At 47.9% G+C, this 27,634-nt stretch overlaps 1 protein-coding gene and 1 long non-coding RNA gene across 3 annotated transcripts in view; both read left to right on the top strand.

Annotated features, from left to right (window-relative positions):
* Positions 1-265: 265 nt before the first annotated feature.
* The window catches only part of PEMT (phosphatidylethanolamine N-methyltransferase), a 103,872-nt gene continuing 76,503 nt past the window's right edge, over positions 266-27,634 (top strand). For both annotated transcript variants that reach the window (XR_014001915.1, XM_081169754.1), the window contains exons 1-2: positions 266-435; positions 6,986-7,093. Coding sequence is in view for 1 of the 2 variants with exons in the window: in XM_081169754.1 (XP_081025880.1) it covers positions 373-435; positions 6,986-7,093 (171 nt within the window). In the remaining variant the exon portion in view is untranslated. The remainder of the gene's footprint in view (positions 436-6,985; positions 7,094-27,634) is intronic.
* LOC308573144 lies at positions 22,166-24,586 on the top strand. Its single transcript, XR_014001960.1, has 3 exons — positions 22,166-22,506; positions 23,772-23,862; positions 24,070-24,586. It is a non-coding gene; the product is annotated as an uncharacterized lncRNA (long non-coding RNA).

Consider the following 27,634-nt stretch of genomic DNA (forward strand, 5'->3'; position numbering starts at 1 on the left):
TCATGCGTGAAGCTGCCGAGACCCTCCCCCTGCACACGTGCACGGAGGCTGACCCGAAGCTGTTTTCGATTCATTCCCAAAGAAGCCTATTTTCTGCCCGAGGATCCCCGTCCCGCGCGGCTTGCTGGGTTTTGCAGTTCGCCTCGAACAGCTGCAGCCGGCGGAGCCTCGAGGGCGTGGGTGGAAGAAAACTACATTTCCCAGAGTGCTTTGCAAGACGCTTGCCGCGACCGGGCAACCAGGAAGCTCCCCCTTTTGCAAATGGCATTGCATCGGCGTGCTCAACCCAACCTCCCTCTCTCTCCAGCTCTATCCTTCGGGAATTCCTGTGCGAATTTTATAAAGGTGCAGTCATTTAAGCTGCAGTCCTGAATGCATCTCTCGCTGTGTTCTTTGGATTGCTGCGAAGGGCTGAGTAATGTGGATTATAGCCAGGTATCTCTCAATATATGTATGCATATTTTGGAAAAAATGATTGTATTTTGATTTGCAAAAAGAGGCGTTTCCTAAATGGATGCATCCAGCAGGGCTTCAACAGAAAGCAGCAGCGCACGCTATTTCCTTTTGCTGGGCTCCCGTGGAAGAAGTTTTGCATTCAGTGGCTTTTAATGTTTAAGAGAAAGAGAAAACTAGAACTCTCCCAGGCAGAGATACCCAACAAGAGTCTGGCAGCAGGCCTAAGAAGCTGCCTTAAAACTGAGTCAGAGCATTGGTCCATGTAGCTCAGGACTGCCTACACTGGCAGGCAGCAGCTCTCCACAGTTTTCGAATATGGCTGGGGTTGAATCAGGAGGTCTTTTTGCATGCAGAACAGCAGGCGATATACTCCTGTTCTGCTGACAATTTCAGCATTAGGTGAAAGCCATTTGGGGGAAGCGGGTGGCGCTGTGGTCTAAACCACAGAGTCTAGGGCTTGCTGATCAGAAGGTCGTGGTTTGAATCCCTGCAATGGGGTGAGCTCCCCTTGTTCGGTCCCTGCTCCTGCCAACCTAGCAGTTCGAAAGCACGCAGTGCAAGTAGATAAATAGGTACCGCTCTGGCGGGAAGGCAAACAGTGTTTCCGTGCGCTGCTCTAGTTCGCCAGGAACGGCTTAGTCATGCTGGCCACATGACCCGGCCTATAGAGCGAGATGAGCGCACAACCCCAGAGTCGTCCGCAACTGGACCTTACTGTCAGGGGTACCTTTGCCTTTGCCTTTTATGGCTGTTAAAAGTACAGTCATACATTGGGTTACAGACGCTTCAGATTGCGTTTTATCGGGTTGCAGACAGCCGGAAGTACCGGAACGGGTTAGTTCTGGGTTTCGGTGGCTGCGCATGCACAGAAGTGCTAAATCACAACCCGTGTGTGCACAGACGCACCGCTGCGGGTTGCGGACGCTGCGGGTTGCAAACGTGCATCCTGCACGAATCACATTCGTAACCTGAGCGTCCACTGTACTATAGGAATGGTGCGAATGTGGGTAGAATCAAAATGTACTGAATTTGCAGCTGTAAGTTGCATTGATGGCCACCAGTTATTGGATGCCTTTTAAAAAACGGAGGAAAGGCTACTAGGCACCATGGCTTGATTAAGTACAACCTCAATGTTCAGAGGCAGCAGTATATCACAAAATATTAGCTGATAAAGAGGATTGCAATGCAGAGAGGGTTGTTGGTTTCCTGGAGGTAGCTGGTGGACCTCTGTTGTGTTGTAAACAAATACCCGTATTTTTTGCTCTATAACACGCCCCAGACCATAACACGCACGTAGTTTTTAGAGGAGAAAAACAAGGAAAAAAATATTCTAAACGAAATAGTGGATATATGATTTTTGTGGTTCATGCTGTGGCCACAGACATGTGATCTGACAGTGAGTTTGGAGTAGCCCAGTGCAAAAATCCTGAGGATCCATGTGGATCCATGCTTTGTAACCATGGAGGAGGGAAGGAAGGGGAACCATGGATCCTCTGCTCACGACTGCAGCAGATCCCCCCGCCACCCACAGGCATTCGCTCCATAACACGCACAGACATTTCCCCTTACTTTCTAGGAGGAAAAAAGTGAGTGTTATGGTGCAAAAAATACGGTAGGTTTCTTGGAGGTCTTTTTGCATGCAGAGCAGGCGATATACCCTTGTTTTGCTGAGCAGCCACAACTTCAGCATTTCCCAGTCTGCAAAGGGTGCTGTGTCTTGTTGCAACATCCTCTAACTTTCCCTCTCCTCCTGCGCCCTTTGTGTTGCCTTCATCAGTTATCTTTTCAGGGAACTCTACGCTCCGCCCCCACCCCAAGCCTTTCTGAGGCTATCTTGACCTGGGAAAACATGTACAGTATTTCAAAGTTGGGGAGGAAAACCCACGTGGGTTAGACTCGCCTCCTGCTGCCTGGTGCCGAAATTCTCATCTGGGAGAAAGCAGCGCCCCGTAAGTTTAACAAATTTGTGCTTTGTTGACTTAAGAGCTGTGTGTGCTTCTTGCTTTCTGAGCAATCACCCTGACCTGCTTTCAGAGGGAGATGAATCTGGCAACCTTACAGGATTTTTTCACAGTGCAGTCCTGTGTAAATTTATTTGGTAGCTAAATCTTGTTGTTTTCAGTGACGGTTGTCGTCTAGATGAACCTGTTCTCCTCCAGATGTTGTTCTGCTCCATAGAATCAGAGAATTGTAGCATTGGGAGGGACCCCAAAAGTCATCTAGTCTAACCCTCTGTGTCAGGGAACTGACATCGGAGCGAGAGGCGAAGGGGAGGCTCCCAGATGATGCTGGCGAAGGACCCAGCAGCAGGGGGAGAAACAGCTCAGTAGAGGGGGAATTGGAGAGAGGGCTCCAGGACTCTTCACTGGACATCAGTGAGGAGAGCCCAGGTCCTCCGCTACCCACGCCTTCCCTGCGCAGAAGACTCCCGCGCAGTGAGAGGAGGAGGAGACTGGGTGTCAAACAACTTTTATGTTGGAAGAGGTTCAAGAAACGCCCACTGACGGATTCTGCCAGTGACTGAGGCAGCCACGATGAGAAGGGGCTGTGCAGTCAGAAAGGTTTAACAAGGCAAATTAACCGAGAAAGGCACCAGTTTACGCACGAGTAACTCATACCTATTACACTCTGCAATGCAGGAATCTCAGCTAAAACATCCATGGCAGATGGCCGTCCAACCTCTGCTTAAAAACCTCCGAGGAGAGAGAGTCCATCACCTCCTGAGGGAATCTGTCCCACTGTCAAGCAGCTCTTCCTGTCAGAAAGTTATTCCTGATGTTTTGTCAGAATCTCCTTTCTTGGAACCGGAAGCCATGGGTTCAAGTCCTGCCCCCACCATCCCTTGCTCAGGCTGATAGGAGCTGGCGTCCAATGACATCCGTAGGACCACAAATTGCCCCTGAAAGTGTGTTGTTTAGGCCTGCAGTCTTAGTGTGCTTCCATTTGACCTTTCAATTGAGCGTTCACCCTGATTTGTTTACAAGGAAATTAATGGCATTACGTCAAAGGAAGTGTTACTCACACTTTCCAGTTCATTTTCACATAACTTAATGCAAAAAAATTCTGATCTTTTGGAGATGTGTTGCCCCAGACCTCCCAACCAATTATAAGTCTGCATGTGATTGAATCCCACCTGAGAATAGCGAAGTAAGTGCCTTTTTGTTTTCTGAAGTGTGGTGTAGTAGTTAAGAGCGATAGACTTGTAATCTGGTGAACCGGGTTCGCTTCCCTGCTCCTCCACCTGCAGCTGCTGGGTGACCTTGGGCCAGTCACACTTCTCTGAAGTCTCTCAGCCTCACTCACCTCACAGAGTGTTTGTTGTGGGGGAGGAAGGGAAAGAAGAATGTTAGCCGCGTTGAGACTCCTTCCAGTAGTGATAAAGCGGGATATCAAATCCAAACTCCTCCTCTTCTTCTCTTAAAGATGGCACCTTTGGTGATATATAAAAATATGAGTGAAATAACAACCAGCTTTCGGTTTGCGTTTGGGAAAGGAGGTTTAGGCTTCTGTGCTGGAAGCTTCTGCCATTGTTTCTCCCCACCTCTGTCTCTCCAGAACTGAAAGGTGATAAGCTGCTATTTCTTCTAAGAATTAATGGAGGCCGTTCTGCTGGGGACTGGGTGCCTTTTGGGTTTCTTTCTGGGAACAAGGGCCTTGGGAGATAATTGTGAAAATTTGGCAATGAACTTTGGAGCAAAAAGAAGTCTTACGGCATTCACAGGGAGCATGGGTTGTTGTTTTTAGCTACACTGCGGACAAAGAACTGAAGAAAGAATGAATACCTATTGCTGACTTTTCCTTAAGCTAATGCTTGGCTTGGTGGAAGAAGGTGGACAGAGAAAAGTAACCCCCCCCCAACACCACAGCATTAGAACTGAATGTTGGAAGGTTCAGGACAGACAAAAGAATGGATTTTTACAAACAGTGCATAGTTACCGTATTTTTCGCCCTATAGGACGCACTTTTCCCCCTCCAAAAATGAAGGGGAAATGTGTGTGCGTCCTATGGGGCGAATGCAGGCTTTCGCTGAAGCCTGGAGAGCGAGAGGGGTCAGTGCGCACTGACCCCTCTCGCTCTCCAGGCTTCAGGAAGCTCTGCGCAACGCTCGGGAGACCGGCTCCGAGGGTTGCGCAGAGCTGCCTGCAGTCCCGGGATCAGCGCAGCTCTGCGCGGCCACCGGGAGCAGTCCCACCCAGCTCCGGATGGCCGCACAGAGCTGCCTGCAGTCCTGGGATCAGTGCACTTCTCCCCATAGCCAGCCCCACAAGCTCGGGGGACAGCGGGGAGGCAGAGCGCGCCTTCCCGCTGTTCCCCGACCTGGTTCTTCCAGCCCCGCACCTGGGGGGGGAAATAAATTTTTTTTCTTTATTTCCCCCCAAAAAACTAGGTGCGTCCTATGGGCCGGAGCGTCCTATGGGGCGCAAAATACGGTGAGCTGTGGAACTCACTGCCACATGAAGCAGTGATTACCTGGGTGAAAATAAGGTTAGACAAATTCATGGAGGATGAGGCTGTCAATGGCAACTAGCTTATGATGCCCGGCTCTGCCTCCATGGTTGGAGGCAGTGATGCTTCTGAATACAAGTTGCTGGAGAGCATGGAGGTCTTGCATCCTTCTGGTTGGTCACTGTGCTGTTGAATTTTCATGAGACCGTAAGAAGAAGTTTGCAAACGGATGTGGAAAAGTGATTAAGAGTGGAAAACGAGAAGCTGAAATCGATCAGGTCACCCATCCCTGCTTGAAGCTCAAGCACATAATGCACATTTCCCTCTGGGCATATTACAGTGGCAGGTGTCCAGATTTCACTGGCAATGTGCTTTGGATTGTAAGCAAAGGGTTTATCTTTTAAAAAAGTTGTAGCTTGGGGAAAAGGAAGGTAGGAGCAGGGCCCCCAGAACCCTTTGCAGAAGACTCCATGGACTGCCACGCAACAGGGCCCTTGCATTCATCAGCACATAACACTACAGGTATTTTTGGATCAAATTATCACAAAATTGCAAGTATAACTGGCACGGAAGTTCCACTAAATACCATTCATAATTGCCTTGTGGATATCTAAAGGAACTTGGTACCAAGGACGGAAGGAAGTTAATTTCTCCTCTGCTGCTTGCAGACCCTTAATAGTTTTATACCTAGGTAAGCATAATACATCTCAGCATAACTGTGGGGTTAATATCAGCTGTTTAAAATTAGCTCCACCGCTCAAGAGATGGTCAGATAAAATATGCTAAAAATGATGGGGTGAAATAAAATACAACAGGTTGTTTTTTCCAGAACCTCTGCATAAGCACATCCTGTTGCCAATGGCCTGTCTAGGCCAGCACCCTGTTCACAGGGACCAAAAGGATGTTCCAGAGGTCCTCCAGGATCATAGAGGTGTTACTAGAAGGGCTCCCCCCTTCTGCTTGGTTGTGAGTTGTCATTTAATACAACCTGGGATGGGCTGTGCAAGGCAAAAATTGCCAGCGTCTTGCATGTTCTTACATGAAGAGGAGTCTTGGGCAGGGAGGGATATACATAATTATAATAAATCAGGGCCTTCTCAGAAGTAGAGCATCTACTTTGCATGCAGAAGACCCCTGGTTTAATCCACAACATCTCCAGGTGGGATTGGCAATGTCTCATGTTCTGAAACCCTAGACACCGACTGTCCACCTGTGTGGACAATGCAGAGTTAGGTCTGACTCAATATAAGACCGCCGCTTATGTTCCAGAATGCGGCAGCTAGACTGGTGACTGGGAGTGGCCGCCGAGACCACATAACACCAGTCTTGAAAGACCTACATTGGCTCCCAGTACGTTTCTGAGTGCAATTCAAAGTGTTGGTGTTGACATGGACCTAAACGGCCTTGGTCCAGTATACCTGAAGGAGCGTCTCCACCCCCATCATTCTGCCCAGACACTGAGGTCCAGCACCGAGGGCCTTCTGGCAGTTCCCTCCCTGCGAGAAGCCAAGTTACAGGGAACCAGGCAGAGGGCCTTCTTGGTGGTGGCACCCACCCTGTAGAACGCCCTCCCAAAGATGTCAAAGAGAAGAACAACTACCGGACTTTTAGAATACATCTGAAGGCAGCCCTCTTTAGGGAAGCTTTTAATGTTTAACAGACTACTGTATTTTAATACTTTGTTGGAAGCCGCCCAGAGTGGCTGGGGAGACCCAGCCAGATGGGTGGCGTATAAATAATAAATTATTATTATTATTCCTTACCCACAATATTGATATGTATGGGTAAGCCATGGTTAGCATCCCAGACATTCAGACCAATCGTAGTTTGTGCCCCTTCTCTGCTTCCACCCCCCGTTTCCTGAGAACCCTAAGATGTTTCCCAAACAACGGTACGCAATGGTAGATCAGTGTTCCAAACCATGGTTCTTTTGGTACATCTGGAATGCAAAGTATAGTTCAGAGTCTCAAGTACGATTAGCACAAACCACACGGTTCGTGTTTCATCTGAAGCAACCCTGTGTGGAAGCTCTTGCCGGGCGCTACATGTGCTTGACCCAACTAATTTCCACTGTCCTTTGCAGGTTGATCTCTCGGCCATGTCTCTGCTCCTTGATTTCGTGGATGTGACCGACCCCAGCTTTGGGATAGCTGTCCTCTGCATCGCCTTTAACCCTCTTTTCTGGAATCTGGTATGTTTTGTCTATTTTGCCGATTCACTGACCGGGAGTTGTATTTTTAGGTTTTCTGCCTATCAGAGGCAGTCACCATGGTTTGGCCTACTTCTGCACCAGCGCTTCCTCTCTTAGTGAACTTTTTCAATGAGCGATGGGTTTTCTTTGTTTCCTCCTCCAGTGCTTGAATGCCCTTGACTCTTTGAACTCTTCCTTTGCTTTCTCCCGTTATGATTTTTTTTATTATTATTATTACTGTTCTGAGGAGACACAGAGGCTGCAATCAATTGCTTTTACTCTGCCATGATTGCACGGCGCGGGGATTGAAAAGCCAATCAATTGGAAAGCGGTGAGCTCAGGGATAGTGCTGGCAAGCCACAGTTGATGAGCTCTGCAGAGGCAAACAGGAGTGCACAAGAAAATGTTTGTCCAAGACCTGCAAATCTCAAGACTGCCTCTTTCCCGTGCGAGTCAACCTCTCTTGACTTGGTCTTTGTCATGTACTCGGGCCACAATCCTCCGTCTAGCTCAGAGTCAGACACCCACCCCTCACAGGACCACCAAACCCTTCTTCTGTTTGGATGACAGCCCTGCAGCCATCCCTCACTGCCTCCATGCTGTAGGAGCCAGTGGTTACAAACTAGGGCTGTTTAAAGGAACAGACAGCTGCTCATATGGGGTGGGGCTAAGAGGACCAGGCCATCCAGCCTTCATCAGATCTCAGAAGAGTTCAGCATGCAGCTGAGGCAACAGATCTCCCAGAGGGAGTCCTAGCAAGGTCTCTCTGCTGGGAGCTCTCCAGGGTGCTGACAAGATACATTTTTGCTCCACTGTGCATGCTGCCACCCTGGTCAGGATCTGGCAGTTCCGACTACATGTGACAGGACTGCCTGACTTCCCTTGACCCTGCTGTCTGGGCTGCCCTATAGGTAAGTGTCATGGTGCTGACACAGCTGTCCTGGAAGTAGGTGTGACATCCTTGCTCCATGTGCCTTTGTGTGTGTGTGTGTGTGTGTGTGTGTGTGTGTTTGAAGTCCACTCAGCAGCAGTGAGGGTGTAGAGCAGCCTTTCTCAACCTGTGGGTCCCCAGATGTTGCTGAACTACAACTCCCATCACCCCCTAGCTAGCAAGGCCAGAGCTCAGGGATGATGGGAGTTGTAGTCCAACAACATCTGGGGACCCACAGATTGAGAACCACTGGTGTAGAGTCTTCACTGCAGCTGCCCCTAGGCTCTAGAATGACCTGGTGGTGGATGCCAGGAGTAACTCCGCCTTTTCACGCTACGAGACCCAGCCTATTCTGGGCTTCTCTTGGTAGCCAATCTGAGAGAAGGACGGTGCTGGGTTTATTTATTTATTTTTCACTAGGTGCTAGATTTTCCCTTTGTTGCCCAGTTTTTGCTGTCTAGCAACCAAGAGAGCTACAGCCCTTTCCCCCAAACTCAATAGGAAGGTAGGAAGCTGCCGTGTCTACTGATCCATGTGGCTCAGTGTTGCCTGCACTGACTTCCAGCAGTTCACCAGGGCTCCCAGCCCTACCTGGAAATGCCAGGGGGTGAACCTTCTTCGTGAAAAGCTCACGCACTACCACTGAGCTTGGGCCTTTCCCACCAGCCTTCTAGAAACTTCTATTTCTGCCAGTCCCAAAATTCGACGGATGTTTAACCTGGGCAGGAGCCTCTGCAGCTACCCCTGAAGTTTCACTTTGTGTAAGTGCTGGCGACCGCTCAAAGTGATAGCTACAGGGGCAGCCAGAAGCTCAAGGCAAGAAGGGGCATTAAAGTTCCAATTTAGCAGCAGCAAGATGACTAAGAGGAAATGAGCTTTGCTCATTTTCTGGAGCCCCTCTAGTCTCATTGGCGGGGCATTAAGAAGTACGAACAAACGACTAGAGCCTGAGCAGGATATGCCACCCACCATGCCGAGATATTAGATGAATTACCCGCAGCGGCTGTCAGGAAAAAAAGAAGGCATTGACAACAGAGTTATCAGAACAAAGGGAGGGAGGGAGCAAGGGCTGAGGGAGGAATGGAAGCTGGGTAAACAGCTGGAGTCAGATGACTTCTGGGATAGGGCAATGTTTTGCTTTTTTCTTTTTACCTTTGGTCAGTCTTTATTGAGTTAAAATGAATACACCCATACAGTATTTGCCATTACATGCTTAGACAGCATAAGAAAGAAAGAAAGAAAGAAAAAACGCGAAATAAGGACAAGTGTATAAAAATCAAGGGAAAAAAGAAGAGAAAAAACAGGAAGATCATTCTGGGATGTTCATCTTCACCACAGAGATTCTACCCCATAGCAAGAGATGTAATTTATTCCAGGTTTCCATTTTTTTCTTAATCTCCTTCCACATTTTGACATAATTATCCTCATATAGGTTGATACTTTTTCTTGAAATCCAGACCCCTAGATACTTTAATTTATTCTTTATCTCTAAGCCCGTCATTTCTTGAAGTACTTTGTTCTCTTCTGTACTTTTTAGTTAGCATTTTAGTTTTTGAGTAGTTTACTTTTAGGCCTGCCGTTTTTCCATAAATTTTAATGAATTCCAACGCCACAGGAATACTTTGCTCCGGATCTTGTGTTGTTATTATGAAGCCATCTGCGAATGCCCTGACTTTATAGGATCCCCCCCCCCATTACAACTCCTCTGTCATGGATGCTTTATGGTCCTTGGCCACTGGCTATGCTGGGAGGCAGGGTGACAGGAGCGAACCAGCAGCAGAAGGCATGAAGTAAGTGGAGTTCCCCCTTTATTAGAAAGAAGAAGAGAAAAAAAACCAGGATCTGCGGGGGAGTGTCAGGCCTAATGAGCACAGCCACTCTTTTTTGGTAGCTCTTGCCTCTATGAAGCAGTTGCTGAGACTGAAGGTTCCCACAGATGCCTAAGTCTTCTTCAGGGCTTTTCACCAGCAATTGGAGACTGCGCCTGTGTGACGCGTGACGCCTGTCGCTGCCCATTTCAGCCCTCTCCTGATCCTGGGAGACGAGGGTGGGGAGGGGACAGGGAGACACCCAGGCCTCTTCACCAGCCAGATTCATTTCTGCCTCTTGGCCTCCCCCCAACTGTTCACCTGCTTCAGCTTCTGCCTCTGATTCTGGGCTGCTCTCTGCCACAGACTCTCCCTGCTCACAAAGCCCTGTTCCCTCCTGAGCTTCCCACACTTCCTTCTCCTGATCTTCTCCCTCTTCCCACCCATCATTTCCCCACCACTACGCCCTGGGCTCTGAGCCTTCCGTGGTTCCCCAGCTGGTTCCTCTCACCACTCTTTTGTGTCCAACCAAGTCCAGGACACAGGGTCTGATGGGAGCTGGGAGTCCAGCCACACCTAGAGGACCTCAGGTTCCTTCTCCCTGAGTGAGGAGAAGCTTGGTTGAGTAGGAGGGTTTGAAGAAGACATCTGTCTGGAGCTCTGGTGAGCGAGTGCCCACTGAAGAGCACCAGAAGAGCCTGCTAGATCTTGCCACTGCTTGTGGGGAACCTGGAAGCAGGATTTGAGCCCTAGAGCACCTCTCCCCTCCCGTGGCTTCCAGCAGCTGGTACTCGGAAGCATTACTGCCACGAAGCATGGAGGCAGAGCACGGCTGTCATGGCTAGTAGCCATTGATAGCTTTCTCCTCCTCCAGTTGCCTTGTAAAGCTATCTAAGATGGAGGCCATCACTGCCTCCTTGGAAGAAATGGTTGTAATATTTTTTTATTTATACCCCGCCCTTCCTGGTTCAAAAACCGGGCTCAGGGCAGCTAACAACAAATTTAAAACACTTAATTGTAAAAGCATCATAAAATACAGTATAAAAACATGAATACAGTGGTGCCCCGCAAGACGAATGCCTCGCAAGACGGAAAACTCGCTAGACGAAAGAGTTTTGCGTTTTGGAGGTGCTTCGCAAAACGAATCTCCTATGGGCTTGCTTCGCAAGACGACAATGTCTTGCGAGTTCCTGCTGGTTTTTTTCCCTTTCCCCTCCCCCCTTTTTTAAGCCGCTAAGCCACTTATCAGCTGATCCGATCAGCAGATAAGCCGCTAAAAGCAGCTAAAAGCCCCTAATAGCGCTAAGCCGCCTATCAGCTGAGCCGATCAGCAGATAAGACGCTAATAGCGCTAATCCGCTAATCCTTCAATGGGCTTGCTTCGCAAGACGAAAAAAACCGCTAGACGAAGAGAATCACAGAACGGATTCTTTTCGTCTTGCGAGGCACCACTGTAACAATAAAATTCAAAATTCAGAAATCAATTTAGGGGAAATAAGCATTAGATAATCCCCAGGGCTAGCTGGCTGAATTGGTCCTACTTGGGCCAGCGAGGAGGCCAGGGGAGAATTAGCTGTGGGGTCTCAGAGCGGGTGATCTTCATAAAAGGGGAGGGGGAAGGAAGAGAAGGGAAATAAAAGATCAAGCTGAATTCAAATTAAAGGCCAGGCGGAATAGCTCTGTCTTACAGGCCCGACAGAAGGAGGTTAAATCCTGCAGGGCTCTGGTCTCATGGGACAGAGCTTTCTACCAAGTCAGAGCCATCACTGAAAAGGCCCTGGCGCTGGTGGAGGATAGTCTGACTTCCTTAGGGCCCGGGACCTCTAAACTATGGTTATTCATGAACCTTAAGGTCCTCTGCGGGGCAGACCAGGAGAGGCGGTCCCGTAAATACAAAGATGGTCCACCCCGGAGACTGGATGACGTTCCACAGTGCCTGAAGTATCTTCATAACTTAACCCAGCGGCGTTGTTCTGTTCCTGACCAGACGCACCCCCCATTTCATCCTTGCAGTTTTGGAAAGAAGAATTGAATACGGAATGTGGAAAGTGTCAGGAAAAAGCAGCAATGCGAGAGCGAGCTGCAAGTTGCTGGAATGCAAAACAGGATGTTGATGTTTGGGACTGTACTATTGGAACAAAGGGGCAGTCTATTCCCTGTACTGAGCACCGGATGTTAGCTCAGAGTGTCATCTGACCTGTACTGGAAGTACAGGGGTGGAGTTTTTCTCTCTACTGTTGGAGACTGGAGAGTGCAGACGTGTTTCTCTGTACTGCTGCAATGACAGAAATAAAGACATGTAAATAGATTTCTGTCTGTCTCTTTTCCCCTCCCTGAGGGAAGGAGGGAGGAGGGAGGAGAGGTGTGTCCCTCTCACGCTGAGTGGGATCGCCGATAGTGACCTTGCCTGTATCCTGCCGGGAGACGCAGACGGGGAGGTCAACAAGGATCTCAAGCCGAATGCCTGGAGTGTGGCCAGTTACCTCTGACTGCGGCATGAGAATCCAACACGTGTACCCATGCCTTCTTCCTTACTAGTTCCAGCTGGGCAAGGTGCATGTGGCTAGGAACTGGAACAGGAAAAGGAGGCTCACATTCCAGAAGGGCAGTGTGGTGTAGTGGTTAGAGCCTAACCTATCTCTCAGGGTTGTTGTGCAGATTAAATGAGGAGGGAGAGAACACATCACCTTGTGCCCCTTGGAGGAAAAATGGGATGTAAATGCAATTGAAATTCATTCATTCATTCATTTACTCACTTACTCACTTCCTGATCAGAAATAGTGAGCTGTTATCAGTTGCCTGCAGGGAGTAAGGCCATTTTGGAAACTGTTCTTCAGAGCCATTTTGATGTTGATGTCTAACTGTCACTGCTCACTTTTTCGCGGAGCGATAGTTCCCACACCAGACAGCGAGTTAAAAGGGAGGATTGTTCATCCCATTCCTTCTGGCCTTTTGATTTCAGAAATAGAGGTGACCTTTCTCATACCCCCTTTTTGGAATAATGACATTTCCAGAGGGTGGTGGTGGTTTGAGGCTCTTGAATCTGCCTGGGAGAGAGAGAGAGACACTGGCGGTTGAGACTTTCTCTCCCAGGCTGAAAGGCATTGATCATCGACGCTTTGTCAACCCCGCGGCTGTAAAGTGAGCAAGGTTCTAAGTAGGCTAACTCATAACTCCGACACCTGGGGATGCTGGACAAAAGCTTTGTCGACTGCTAAATATAGTTTTCCAATGACTCGGCATGTCTAAGTTATACACAAAGGCGCGACAAACTGGGTCATTCAACTGGAGATATTTGATGCATCCGTGGATAGGATTCTGCCCCAGTCGCAGACATCAAAACTGTGAGTGGGCTGAGGCAATACACTCTTATTTTGTGGGGGGCAGCAGGGCTGGCCATCTTCCCCCCTTCTTAAGCTCCCCTCAAGCAGGTGTCCTTTTGCGGTGAAGGTGAACTGCAGCTGAGGAGAACCGCTGCTGCGTCTGGCAAATAAAAGGCAGAATGGAAAAACCATGTGTTGCATCCTTGGTGAAAGCAGGGAGAAAGATGAATGGCATACTTAAGATTATTAGGAAAGGGATAATCCTTTTTTGGGGGGTGAAGGGGGGCTTCCAGGAGGCATCTGGTTGGTGCTCTTGAGAAGCAGGATGCTGGACTTAGGTGAACCTTTGGGTAAGGTAAAAAGGTAAAGGACCCCTGGATGGTGGAAGTCCAGTCAAAGGCGACTCTGGGGTTGCAGCACTCATCTCGCTTTCAGGCCGAGGGAACCGGCATTTGTCCACAGGCAGCTTCTGGGTCATGTGGCCAGCATGACTAAACTGCTTCTGGCACAATGGGACATCTTGACGGAAACCGGAGCGCACAGAAACGCTGTTTACCTTCCCGCCGCAGCGGTACCTATTTATCTACTTGCACTGGTGTGCTTTCGAACTGCTAGGTAGGCAGGAGCTGGGACCAAGCAACGGGAGCTCACTCCATTGCAGGGATTTGAACCGCCGACCTTCTGATTGGCAAGCCCAAGAGGCTCAGTGGTTTAGACTACTGCGCCACCCGCATCTCTTGGGTACCTGTCTCTTGGTCACTCTTTCTTGTTTGCTCGCCATGTCATTCTTGTCATTTGCCAGCAGGGGGCGCTGGAGGAGCAACATACTTTCTCCTTCCCTCAGCTTTGAACGCACCCGGTTGACGCCTCTTCTAATGACATTTTACAACCAAGCACTTGAGGTTTGTGGAGCGAGAGAGAGAGAACAGAAACATTATTTATCAGTTACCTCTCTCAGTTTCCTTTTCTTATTTACCTTTGATGAAATAAATGACTGGGCACCACTTGGAGTGTATATTGTGCTCTTGTGTTATTTTGTGTGTGAAAGTGGAAAGCAGGAATCGGCACTTTAGATAATGGCTTTGTCTGTTGGGACCAGATTCCTGGAACTCATTAGACACTCCAGTTCCTGCTGGGCGTTTGCAAATGGCTTTGGAAAGGTTCCTGACAACCTCGTTTGGGTTCTCGTTAAAAGGCCCGAGCCATTACCTGAGGACGTGGGTGCATGCCAGGGCAGGTGGCTGAGTGCTGCTGAGATGACTCTTGGGACAGCCTTATTCCTTGTGCACCCGGTAGATCACTGCAATGTGCGGGAGAGTATCTCCTGCAAATTCCAAAGAGCTCAAGATTGTTTTGTAGTACAGTCATACCTCGGGTTACAGATGCTTCAGGCTGCGTTTTTTTGGGTTACGGACCTGCAAAAACCCAGAAGTACCGGAATGGGCTGCTTCCGGGTTTCGGGGGCCGCGCATGCACAGAAGCGCTAAATCGCGCTTTGCGCATGCGTAGAAGCACCGAAGCGCATCCCACACATGCACAGACTCTCCGCTGTGGGTTGCGAACACTGCAACATTTGCAACCCAAGTGTCCATTGTACAGTAGTACCTTGGTTCTCAAATGCCTGGTTCTCAAAATCTGAAAACCCGGAAGTAAGTGTTCTGGTTTTCGAACAATTTTCGGAAGCCAAACGTCCGGTGCAGCTGTCGGCTATTGTTTCCGGGGCGCCTGCACCAATCCGAAGCTGCGCCTTGGTTTTCGAACGCTTCGGAAGTCAAATGGACTTCCGGAACGGATTAAGTTTGGTGCTTTTGTTTTCGCTATTTATTTTGTGTTTTTGTTTTTGAGGCTTTTTCGGTTAATTTGTTTTTTTGACTGTGTGAAACCCAGTTCAGCTACTGATTGATAGATTGTGTGACTGTGGAAATGGATAAAAGCCCCCCACCCAAACAATGAGTATCATCAGTGCAGGGAAGAAAAATAAATAAATTTTCATTTTTATCATCTACAATGCTGTCTTATTTATTTTATAGTACATTTATTTCATTTTATGGATCAATGGTCTCATTAGATAGTAAAATTCATTTTAAATTGCTGTTTTAGGGGTTGTTTTTAAAAGTCTGGAACGGATTAATCTGTTTTGTATTACTTTCTATGGGAAAGCGCACCTTGGTTTTGGAATGCTTTGGTATTGGAACGGGCTTCCGGAATGGATTAAGTCTGAGAACCAAGGTACCACTGTATTGCCAGGTCAAAAATTATGAAACCAATGTCACAATGTGGGCTTCAATCTGCGTGGCCCCTCCCTAGGACCCAGCTCCTTCCTCCCCTGCCTGCTTACTTCCTCTTCTGGATCCAGTGTTTAATGGGGTCCAGTAGTGCCTTCTGAGCCTGCTCAGATCCTTCTCCAGGGCATCTGACTCTGACTCCCTGTCCTCAGCCCATTCCTCCTTCTGATCTGGCCACCCACTCCCTGACACCTCTGCAGGTCCACCTAGTCCACTACGATGCCTCCAGCAGTGGCCAACGAGAGGTCTCTGAGAAACTCCTAAGCACAGCAAGAGAGGATGCAGCCATAATAATAATAATAATAATAATAATAATAATAATAATAATTTTTATTTATACCCCGCCCTCCCCAGCCAAGACCGGCGGCTCAGGGCGGCTAACAACCGATATAAAAACAAATTGATTGAATTACAGCTTAAAAAACAAGATTAAAATTCAGCATTAAAACATTAAAATGCAACCTCATTTCAGTGGAAACTCAAATCAAAAACGTCTCACATTGCCAGCCCCCAGCCCCTGGTTTTCAAGGCTTGCTGTCTCTGGACATGAGAGTTGCAGCCAGATGTGATGGGTAGTAAAAGCAGACCAACTTTCCAGGAATTTACCTTTCCCCTTTTGCAATGGTCTCTGAGCTAGAGGTCACTGTCCAGCCTTGTAAATAAGCCAATGAAAATTACTAGCCTGCCTTTTGTTTTCCACTAGCCTGCAAAGAGGCTAGAAAGTTTGTGTTTCTCTGCTGGCTGCGACCCCCCCCCTCCTTCACAGCAGAACTTGAGTGATACTTCTAAACACAACAAGTTGTGGAGTTGTTGTTGTTTAGTCGTTTAGTCGTGTCCGACTCTTCTTGACCCCCTGGACCAGAGCACGCCAGGCACTCCTGTCTTCCACTGCCTCCCGCAGTTTGGTCAAACTCATGCTGGTAGCTTCGAGAACACTGTCCAACCACCTCGTCCTCTGTCGTCCCCTTCTCCTTGTGCCCTCCATCTTTCCCAACATCAGGGTCTTTTCCATGGAGTCTTCTCTTCTCATGAGGTGGCCAAAGAATAGGAGCCTCAGCTTCAGGATCTGTCCTTTCAGTGAGCACTCAGGGCTGATTTCCTTCAGAATGGATGCGTTTGATGATCTTGCAGTCCATGGGACTCTCAAGAGTCTCCTCCAGCACCAGAATTCAAAAGCATCAATTCTTCAGCCATCAGCCTTCTTGTGGAGAATATTGTTTGTGGAGTAGACAGGAACAATATTAAAGAATATAAAACTGTGTGGGGAAAACGATGACAGTTTAAACAGTACAACGGGAATGATTGGAAGACTCATTTTGTCAGAAGCCTTTTTTATTTAAGTGTTTAATTAAGTATTAATTAGGAAGATTAAGGGGTTTTTTATGTACGTAAATTTGCTTTTTCTTCTTTCTTTTTTCTGTATTTTCTTCTTTTCTTTTTTCTTAATTGTTTTTTCTTTCATTTTCTTTTTGTAGTATGGGATTGTAAATTCTTTGTATAAGTGTGTAATTTAAATTAAGAAAGATTATTATTTTTAAAAAGGCAAATGCAGGCCAGTAATCGCTTTGCGAATCACTTCTCTCTCTTTTTTAAAATATGCATCTTAGTGGAAGAGTGATACACAGCCCCAGTGTAGGCAGCCAGCCCAGAAACCAAGCAGACAGACCAGCGGAAGGGAAATGAAGTGAGGTATCTCTCTTTTGCCAGTCCCATTTATTTCATGCGATTTCATGGGATTCTAGGCACTCACCTGTATGGAATTCCTGGTCACCTATGGTGACCAGTCTGGTTGCTAAATGCCAGGGTGTCACTCTTATAGCAATGCCATCTTTCAGGCAAAGCAAGCAACCCCCCTCTTCTGCAACAATATAAAATAATGCGTCCCTCTTTTGTTACGTGCAGGCTTGTGGCCGTCGTTACAGGGGAAGGCTGAACACGATTTGGTTTAAAAAAAAACCCCACCACCAGTCACATGGTTTCACTCCGTTCTGACGTACATAGCTCAGTTTTGTTTTGTTGTTAATGCCATTGATTTTAGAGCGCTTGCCAAATTGGAGGGGCACCGGCGAGGGCAAGCACATTCTGGCAGATGGGCTTAGCCGTTTGCAGGCGAGGTGTGCACCTTGCTGAGAGTGGTGTTCTGTTTGGTAAAACATTAACTCTAAAATGTGATTTCTGCTTACAGCATGGCACTTTTTTTATACAGTGGTGCCCCGCAAGACGAATGCCTCGCAAGACGGAAAACCCGCTAGACGAAAGGGTTTTCCGTTTTGGAGGTGCTTCGCAAAACGAATTTCCTATGGGCTTGCTTCGCAAGACGAAAATGTCTTGCGAGTTCTTGCAGGGTTTTCTTCCTCCCCCCCTTTTTTCCCAAGCCGCTAAGCCGCTTATCAGCTGATCCGCTAAGACGCTTAACAGCTGATCCGCTAAGCCCGCTAAGCCGCTAATAGCGCTAATCCGCTAAGCCGCTAATGGGCTTGCTTCGCAAGACGAAAAAACTGCAAGACGAAGAGCCTCGCGGTACGGATTCTTTTCGTCTTGCGAGGCACCACTGTATATATAAGCGATGGGAAGCAGGATCAAGGAGGTTGTATCTGCAGGGGAATTCCAGCTGGAGAATGGAAGGAAGAATCTGGGATCCTTCTGTGTTTTAGCTGTAGCTGGAATGTCCCCATGCCCGACATCATGGATGATGTCAGGAGCAGGAAAGGTGGGCGTGGTGAGCCCAAAACAGGTTGCAGGGTTGACCTCAGACTCAGGGCTGGATTTAGGTTTGATGAGGCCCTAAGCCAGCGGTTCTCAACCTGTGGGTCCCCAGATGTTGTTAGACTACAACTCCCATCGTCCCTGAGCTCTGGCCTTGCTAGCTAGGGGTGATGGGAGTTGTAGTTCAACAACATCTGGGGACCCACAGGTTGAGAAAGGCTGCCCTAAGCTACGGAAGGTAATGGGGCCCTTTCTATGTCCAGTTGTCCTTTGTCAACAACAAATGGTCGCTGTTTTTTGTCTTGAATATATGCTATATGGTAATTTATGTACCTAATACAGTGGTGGCCAAACTTGGCCCTCCAGCTGTTTTGGGACTACAACTCCCATCATCCCTAGCTAACAGGACCAGTGGTCAGGGATGATGGGAATTGTAGTCCCCAAACAGCTGGAGGGCCAGGTTTGGCCATCACTGACCTAACAGGTATGTATCTAAAGCCATTTTCACATGTTGCCATGCAATTAGTCCATGCAGAATGTAGGCACCCTATATATAGAAAGGAGCAAACCAGTGATATTTGAGGGAGCAGGCTAGCAGGCGGGGCCCATGACTTAGATCATAGGAGCCTACACAACCCCAAACACTGTTGCTATATGTAGGTTTTATTTTATTTGGTTTTTTTAATCTTATATTTTGGAAATGTACATCCAGTTTTTTCTTTCTTCAAAATTTTTGGGGGCCCTCAAGAGAGTGGGGCCCTAAGAGGGAGCAAATGGAGCAGGGGCATTAACCCCGAGTGCGTATTTGTGGAAATCATATATGTCTGTAAGTATTCTCCACCTGGGAGTTCCTTCATGATTCAGAATGAAGGTTCTCTATAGTCTCAAATGAGCCAGACTTTTGCATATTCTCGTTGTGCTGAGCAGGCGCGTGCCTCAATATTTGTATATGAAATACAATCAATATAACCATGCTGCGTGCAAAATCAACATCGCCATCATTTGAGAGATATTTTTAAGCAAATCGCCACATACCCCCATCCCCCCCGCAAAATGTGTGTGTTGATAGTTAGCATCCCTTGAGTGTTTAAATCGGTGCTATTTCTCTAGAAAAAGAGGTGCCGGGACTCAGCACGGACGCCTCCTTTGTTCTCTTATAACGGCAATGGCGCCTACCGGAGAGGGGCCGGAACTGAGTTCCAGTGAGTTCCAGCTGAACCCCCCCCCCGCTGCTTTATATACAGTGGTACCTTGGGTTACATACGCTTCAGGTTACAGACTCCGTTAACCCATAATTATTACCTCAGGTTAAGAACTTTGCTTCAGGATGAGAACAGAAATCACATAGCGGCAGCAGGAAGCCCCATTAGCTAAAGTGGTGCTTCAGGTTAAGAACAGTTTCAGGTTAAGAATGAACCTCCGGAACGAATTACCGTATTTTTTGCTCTATAAGACTCACTTTTTCCCTCCTAAAAAGTAAGGGGAAATGTGTGTGCGTCTTATGGAGCGAATGCAGGCTGCGCAGCTATCCCAGAAGCCAGAACAGCAAGAGGGATTGCTGCTTTCACTGCGCAGCGATCCCTCTTGCTGTTCTGGCTTCTGAGATTCAGAATATTTTTTTCCTTGTTTTCCTCCTCCAAAAACTGGGTGCGTCTTGTGGTCTGGTGCGTCTTACAGAGCGAAAAATACGGTAAGTTCTTAACCCGAGGTACCACTGTACTTATTTGGGCTTGTTTAAATTGCAGATTAAGGCGGAAATGAATGGGTAGAAACACGCGAAACATGCATGGATTGGGAACAGGTAGATTTCAGTCTATCAGTGAACTAATTGACTGATTGGAAATATGCAGATTTCTCCAGCCCAGTTTCTCCCTCTCCTCTCTGTTCCATCTCTGCTTGCCTCCCTTTCTTTGGCGCACAGGTGGCTAGGTAAACAGGGACTTGTAGGTTTTCCTTTTTGCTGACGTGGTTCTGTATGCCATTAATGCAGGGTAGTTGGTGTGGGGTCTGCACGATTTGCATAGTGCTATAAATCATGATAATGCTTGGCTTCCCCCGTGATGAGAATCATTTAAAACCGACGTCAAACACTTTGATCTTCTCAAATTGGAAACGTCACATTTCAGGTGTATTAAAGCAGTGTCCTCTGTTACAGTGGTGTTGTTGTGTTGTTGTTGTTGTTGTTGTTATTGCTGCTGCTGCTGCTGCTCCTAATTGGGTGCAGCTGTGGGACACCGTGGCAGGAGCACAAAGGTTGCTAATGGGGGAACATTAGGTACCCTGCGAAGGGTGATGAGCTGGACTGATTCCCTGGGGTGCTTGGCATTCCAGATGATGCCGGCTAATCACCGCGTTGCTGCCTCTGGTCATTTTAATGGCCTATAATGTTTTATTTTCATCCTGTATTCAGGATTTCATTAAGGGTGCCTTAATCAACGCCTACCGCACTGGCTTCAGAGAGGTGAGCAGGGAAGCAAAACAACCTCAGCGTGGTTTTGATTTGCAACTGGCGGGCATTAACAGTGGGGGTGATCTAGATTTAGTATCCTAATCGGCCGTGCGGCTAATGAGGGGAGCAGAGCTAGAATCCAAGCGAGGCAATTATGGAGGGCGGAACCATGTTGTCTGGGGAGGGGTATGGTGGTTTGGGGGGGGTACCACCGCCATACTATGGATGGGGAAGAAATTTGGTTTGCACCTAACTCGCCATGGCTAAGGTGGCGTGCTAACAGCTGCCCTGTGACATTCATGCTTCTCTGAGTTTTGGGAAGCAGCTCTGCAAAAATGTAAGGTAAAGGACCCCTGACCATTAGGTCCAGTCGTGACCGACTCTGGGGTTGCGGCGCTCATCTCACTTTACTGCCGAGGGAGCCGGCGTACAGCTTCTGGGTCATGTGGCCAGCATGACTAAGCCGCTTCTGGCGAACCAGAGCAGCGCACAGAAATGCCGTTTACCTTCCTGCCAGAGCAGTACCTATTTATCTACTTGCACTTTGAGGTGCTTTTGAACTGCTAGGTTGGCAGGAGCTGGAACCGAACAATCCCCTCGGGGGGATTCGAACCGCCGACTTCTGATCGGGAAGTCCTAGGCTCTGTGGTTTAACCCACAGCGCCACCCGCGTCCCTTACCTGCAAAGATGAGATGTGTACAAAAATGCATATGGGAAAGGGTGCATAACGAGGCATGTGCATACCTGGATTTCAGGAGCCAAAATGCTGCTTCTGTGCAGCCTGCAGCAGGAGCAGTGATTGTTTTAGAGAACTGTTGCAGCTTGCCTTCATTTCCCTCACCCCAGTGCCCTACTCACAGTTCTGAAGAACATTCCAATACAGTGGTACCTCGGGATGCGAACAGGATCCGTTCCGGAGCCCCGTTCGCATCCTGAACAGAACGCATGGTGTGTCTGCGCGTGCGCGGGTCGCATTTTGCCGTTTCCACGCATGTGTGCGATGTCATTTTGACCGTTTGCGCATGCGCGAGCGGCAAAACCGGGAAGTAACATGCTCCGTTACTTCCGGGTCGCCGCAGAGCGCAACCTGAAAAAACTTATCCTGAAGCGTATTATTTATCCCGAGGTATGACTGTACTACGAATGAGCTGTGTCAGCATTAAGAAAAATAAATAGAAGCCAGCCTATATAGTCATACCTCATGTTACGTTTGCTTCAGGTTGCGTCCCCTGGCGACCTGGAAGTAGCAGAAGGTGTTACTTCCGGGTTTCGCCGCCTGCGCATGCGCAGACGCGCAAAATGACATCACGTGCATGCACGGAAGTGGCAAATCGCGACCTTTGCAGACGCGGGTTGCGTTCTTTTCAGGTTGCGAACGGCCTCTGGAACGGATCCCGTTTGCAAACAGAGGTACCACTGTATATATTTGGAGTGTCCCTGGATCAAGCGACTTTTCTTCTTTAAGTTCTTAAAGTTCTCGACCTAGCTCAAGGTGCTCATCTGAACTAGCCAGATGTTTAACTGAGAATCATTCACCGTCAGCCCATCACTTGCAAAATAAGGCTTGCCTGTGGGATGTACAATAAGCAGTCAAATACAACATTTCCTGTTTGCCTAGAGCAGACATGCAGGGGAATGTTGGTCCAGCCAGTTGAACTTCCTGTCACACCTGGTCTGGAGCATCCTTCCTTTGCATGTGACCAGGTAGGTGGGCGTGACCCTTCCAGACCTAACGAAAGGTCCAGTTACGCTGCCACCTTCCTCTTTTGATGCCCTTTCTTCTCTTGGACTGCACTGCTGGCTCTCAGCCAGCAGCATGTGGAATGAGTTCCCATATAGGATGAACTCAGACCCTCTTCTGTAACTCGTAAACTAAAGCCTGCCTTCAGGGATCTAGCTGTGAACTGAATGTGAGTAATCTTCTTATTACTGTTGTGTCTTTATTCTTTTAGGAGGGAATCAAAGGGGTTTCACCAGGAATAATAGAACTTAAGAGATTCTAACGCAGGCATAGGCAAACTCGGCCCGCCAGATGTTTTGAGACTACAGTTCCCATAATCCCTGACCACTGGTCCTGTTAGCTAGGGATGATGGGAGTTGTAGTCCCAAAACATCTGGAGGGCTGAATTTGCCTATGCCTGTTCTAACGAATCTGCAACTAGCTTCCTGCTGTGTAAAGAGGGGAATGTACTCTGCTGCATGAATAAACTCACTAGCGTGAGTTAGGAAGGATAATATTTAATCAATATGTCCTCTCCTGCTACCCACAACATTCCCACATTGCCCCAAAATGGCTACTGCAACATTGGTTTAGGGAGCTGCTTAGTGCCTAATTTTTGTATATATCTGAGTTTCTAACCCTGAGAAAAGGAACAGTAGAGGGGGAAGCACATTGCCAGAGTTGGTAGTGTTGTGTTATTGCTCATCGGATTATGCTCCCAGCCGCACGCATCCTGTCCCCCTTCCTCCCAAACTCTCAGAGGCCTCCTGATCGATTGAAAACTCTCTGCTATAGCTTCTCGGCTCCATTGGGAAGGTGTTTCCTGTGAGTTGTGTTCTTGCTGAACATTATTTAATTACTTCCTGCATTTGAAGTTTCTGCATGTGTGCAGGCGACAGTTCCCGGGTGCTGCCTTGCCTTATGCGAGGGCAGGTCGCTGTTTGACAGGAGACAGAAACGAAATCTTCAGGAAGCGCTCCTGAAATAATATCACTGACCAGGGCCTTCCGTCTCCATCTCATTGATTGATGAAGCCCCTTGGGCTCCTGTCTCACGTGCTTTTAGCATGGAACAGGTAAGAGAGATTTCACCTGACGCAATAGCTCCCTAAGACGCGGAAATGAGGAATGGCTCCTCTGTCTGAAATTCAGCAATTAGCCAGCAACCCTCGAAGATTGGGCACCTTCACGTGGCAGAAGCCGCTCAGTCTAGTTAGAGCGCTCTCCTGGAACCTATTAGACACAAACGTGCAACTCCCACAGTCTTCGGAAAAGTCAATTTATACGATTGTGGGAGGTGTGGCAGGGAGATTGAATTGCTGATAAGCCGGGCTGGGTGGGGGCAAGTTGCAATTCCCTGGGTGTGCAAAGAAAAAACAACCATGGAGGTGGTGTTGGGTACAAATTCAGTCTCCACTATCTTTTTACTAAGGGCAAGTTTCTGTCCCTTATGAAGGAATGCTTGAAAGTGCGTGGGCAATGGCAGATGCCGGAACAGCAGTAAAACAAGGTTTGCAGGAGGTGCAGTTCCTTGCCCCCACCCCAAGGTGAGCAATGCTGGAATGAAGAAATAGGTGACTCTCAGTAGGGGGGCAAGGCAGGGACTTGGTGAGGTGCGGCCTGGCCCAAAACTACAAATATGAGGTGAGGCGGACATGCCTCACTCACCTCTATATGTGGTGAGCTGAAATTCCTCTGAAAGACGTTTCTTACTGAGAGATTTCCTGAAATTTCTCTCTCTTTTTTCCTCACAGCCCCCAGAAAAGGAAGAATTTTCTCTGCCATGTTTTGTGTGTGAGAGACAGAGAAAGACAGTGATGGTTTTTCTCCCAAGCAACCAGAGACTGTGTTGGCGTGCGACCAATCTCTGCTCTGCTCTTTTCATTTCTCTGAGAGTTCTGGCAAACCAGGGGAAAGAAGAGCGGCAGGAAGGGGAGACTCCCTGGCTTCTTCAGAAACCTTCTTCTCCTCTGTCTGCTGGGCCCCCTCCTCTCCTGCCTCTGAGTCTGGACTGCTCTCTGCCACAGACTCTTCCTGCTCACTAAGCCCTGTTGCCTCTTCCAGCTTCCAACACCTCCTCCTCCCAGTCTTCTCCCTCTGACCACTCACTGTCGTCTCACCACCACTTCCTGGGCTCCGAGCCTTCTTCCCTGGGGGTGTGTGTGTGTGTGTTATGGACCTGAGTGCAACAGCAACTAGTATTCAGAAGCATTTTCTGCCCCCCAGCAGTGGAGGCGAAGCATTGTGGTTAGTGGCCAGTGACAGCCATCGCTGTCTTTTGAAAGCCATCTAAGTTGGTTGCCATCACTGGTTCCTGCAGCGGCGAATTCCACATTTTAACTATGTGCTCCACAAAGAAGTGCTTTCTTTTATCTGACCCGATGCTTTTCACAGAAAGGAAGGAAGAAGAAAAATCAGGTTTTGAACCCCAGTTTCCTTATCTCTTCCTTGCATCCGTGGTCCTTGTAGGCACTGGCAGCCTGACCATTGCGAGATGCCCGTCCGTATTTAACCAGCTTATTATTTTACGATTGTGACTGTCAGTGACCACAGAGAGCCCAGAGTTCATTTTGGGCCACTTTTCTCCCTTCTTGGCAGCTTGGCTGTTTTGCTCGTATCGAAAGGAGCTTTGTTTTCACTTTTGAAAATTCAACAATACGAGGCTTTGGCTTATCAGTCCATGAATGAATATAGCCTAAAAAGTTGTGCCGGGGGAAATCAATTAGACTGGATTGACTTCACTGTCCTCAGCCTGATGTGGATCTGACCTAGGGAAACGAGGCGTTCAGAAAGTAAACAGATATAGGTTTCATGAGGTCTAGGATGTTGTTTTGCCTTTGCACCTGTCCCTGAGATTATTTCTCAATGAGCCCACTCTTTAAATCCACACATGATGTAATAGCTTGATAAGGTTTTAATCTCTCTAATAGTCTTCAATGTGATTTGCTAAAAGGCCCGTCTCATTACCTAGCTTAAAGCCCCCCCCCCTTTTTGGCACATGCTCCCATGCAACAGAAACTGGTAGTAAATGTTCCCCAGTGGTCCCCAGTGCCATAGCAGGTTCTCCCCCCCCCCCTTGAAGCAAAAGGTTGCTTGGGCCAGCTCGTGGCGAATCGGCTTCTGTGGTCCTGCCCCTCAGTTTGTTGGGGACGTGATTCAGCCGATTCCCGTGGCTTCTGAGATTTTGCTGGGTGTAAGCATGCTCTCTTTCAGACATAATTCCATACTCATAAGGACTAGAAACTTCCTTTAAAAAAAACAGGGGGGGGAGTGAGAACTTCTAAGGACTGTGGCCCAGTGGCGTAGCGAGGGTTGCCAGTGCCCAGGGCAAGTCAGGTATTGTGCCTCCTAACCCATGGTTCCTGTTAGGGCCAGGTGACAGCAGAGATGGGGGAGGAAGGGTCTTCCCAGCAGGGAGATGAAAGCTGCAGAGGGGACAGTGACAGCAGCCATTTATTTTATTTTATTGTTATTTATTTCACTTCTTTTTTTTGACACCACTTGATGGTTTTTTTAAAAAACAACCTCAAAGTGGTTTGTTTTTCTTTTGGGATTTTGCACCCCTCAAATGTTGCGTCTGGGGCAACAGCCCCTCTGCCCCTGTACGACACTATGACACTGTTGTGATTCCCTTCCTCTCTTGAGAGCCATGGTGTGTTTCTGTGAACGTGCAATATTTTGGCATCGCCTTTATTCCATGCCGCCAGAAGGAGACATCTCCGAAAAGACTGTAGGGTGGAAACAATTAACTCAGAAACAAGGCTCCCGATCACGTATTCTCCCCATTCAGAAGGAATGTGATTGCGGCATATAATCTTGGGTAATTGTTAGTAGCGAGTTGAGTACTGTTTAAGCAGCCTAATTAACGTCGCTTAATTGGCTCTTGGTTTAATGAAGATTGCTTGGTGTTCCCTCGCCGGCAGAGACACCTTGAACGTTCCTATACGATAGGACTACACGTAGGACATATTTTAAAGAGGCTCATTAGAGATTTCATGCAAATATCATCTTCTCTTAATTGCCAGCTTGTACAAATTAATTAGTACATGTTTTTCTTTTTTCTCCCTCCACCCCCCCCCTTTTGTTCTGTTCCCCGGTCTGCCCTCCTCCTGCTATTTTTACTAGCGATTAAAATTATATTCCCTCTCTCTCTCTCTCTCTCTTTCTCATTGACAATGAAACGTGGTTCTAGATGGTAATACAACGAGAGCAATGGAGAATGCTTCTCCATTGAGGAAAGGGTCTGTTCAGTTTCGGCGGTGGCTGGATTTGCGGCCAACTCTGTCCTTAACTCCTTGCGAATTCTTTTTTGCAGGCGACAATCATGGCAGCTTTCCCACTTTTCACAAGAAGGCATAATTGGGAGCCGTCTTCCCAATAAGACTGGTTGCTTGTTCCATTTCCTTAGCATTTCTCTGTTAACTTCCATGTTTCATTTGAGTGTCAAGCCTTCAGGGAATTACGATCCCTCCCCCTGTGGCAGTCAAAAAGCAGATAACCAAAAAGAGTTCTTACCACGTCATTTATTCAGTATTCACATGATGGTGTTGCTTCAAGTAAAGTCCCGCTCCCTCAGTCCCTTCTAATCTATGTCATTCCTGCAACCAGCTGGTCAGTGCTTTTCGGCCTCTATGTTGTCCACTGATACCCATTGTTGCAGTGGTTCTCAACCTGTGGGTCCCCAGATGTTGTTGAACTACAACTCCCATCACCCCTAGCTAGCAAGGCCAGAGCTCTAGACCTTTGATCTCCCCTCTAGCAAGCAGGGCAGAGGGGAGGTGAATCTGACCAACAACTGCATGATCTATTTGGAGGAAAAAAACCTCTGCTATCTCACCTATTTGAAAGCATGAAACGGTCTGCCTTTTTAGTACACTGAACTGACTTTTTCCTGTGAAGTGATACTTTGATACAAAGTTTCCACAGTGCCTGATCACTGTATATCATAAGAAGAAACAGTATAAACTGGGCAACTGTGGCAATTTGAAGTTATAAGTCTTTAGCAACATTGACTTTGACTGTGTTAATCTCCTTCTTTTTTACATCTTGGACTGTCTCCTTTGTTTTTGTATTTGGAAATCCCGTTCTATGGCCATTTTGATTTGCTCCCTCCAGAGGATAAAGTAAAACTTGGCACGGCCTAAGACAGTGGAATTTTCCAAGGGAGAATAATCCCGTGGGAATTGACCTTGACATGAGTGGCCCACAAGAAGAGATAGTTACAAGAGCCAAGATCAAGCAACAACAACAACAACAACAGCTGCAGCTGCAACAGGCAAAGAAAAGAGGCTCAATTTCAGGCGCAACAGCCGGATCAGC

The sequence above is a fragment of the Podarcis bocagei genome, assembly GCF_964188305.1.
Source record: "Podarcis bocagei genome assembly, chromosome: 14".
Classification (NCBI taxonomy): Eukaryota; Metazoa; Chordata; class Lepidosauria; order Squamata; family Lacertidae; genus Podarcis; species Podarcis bocagei.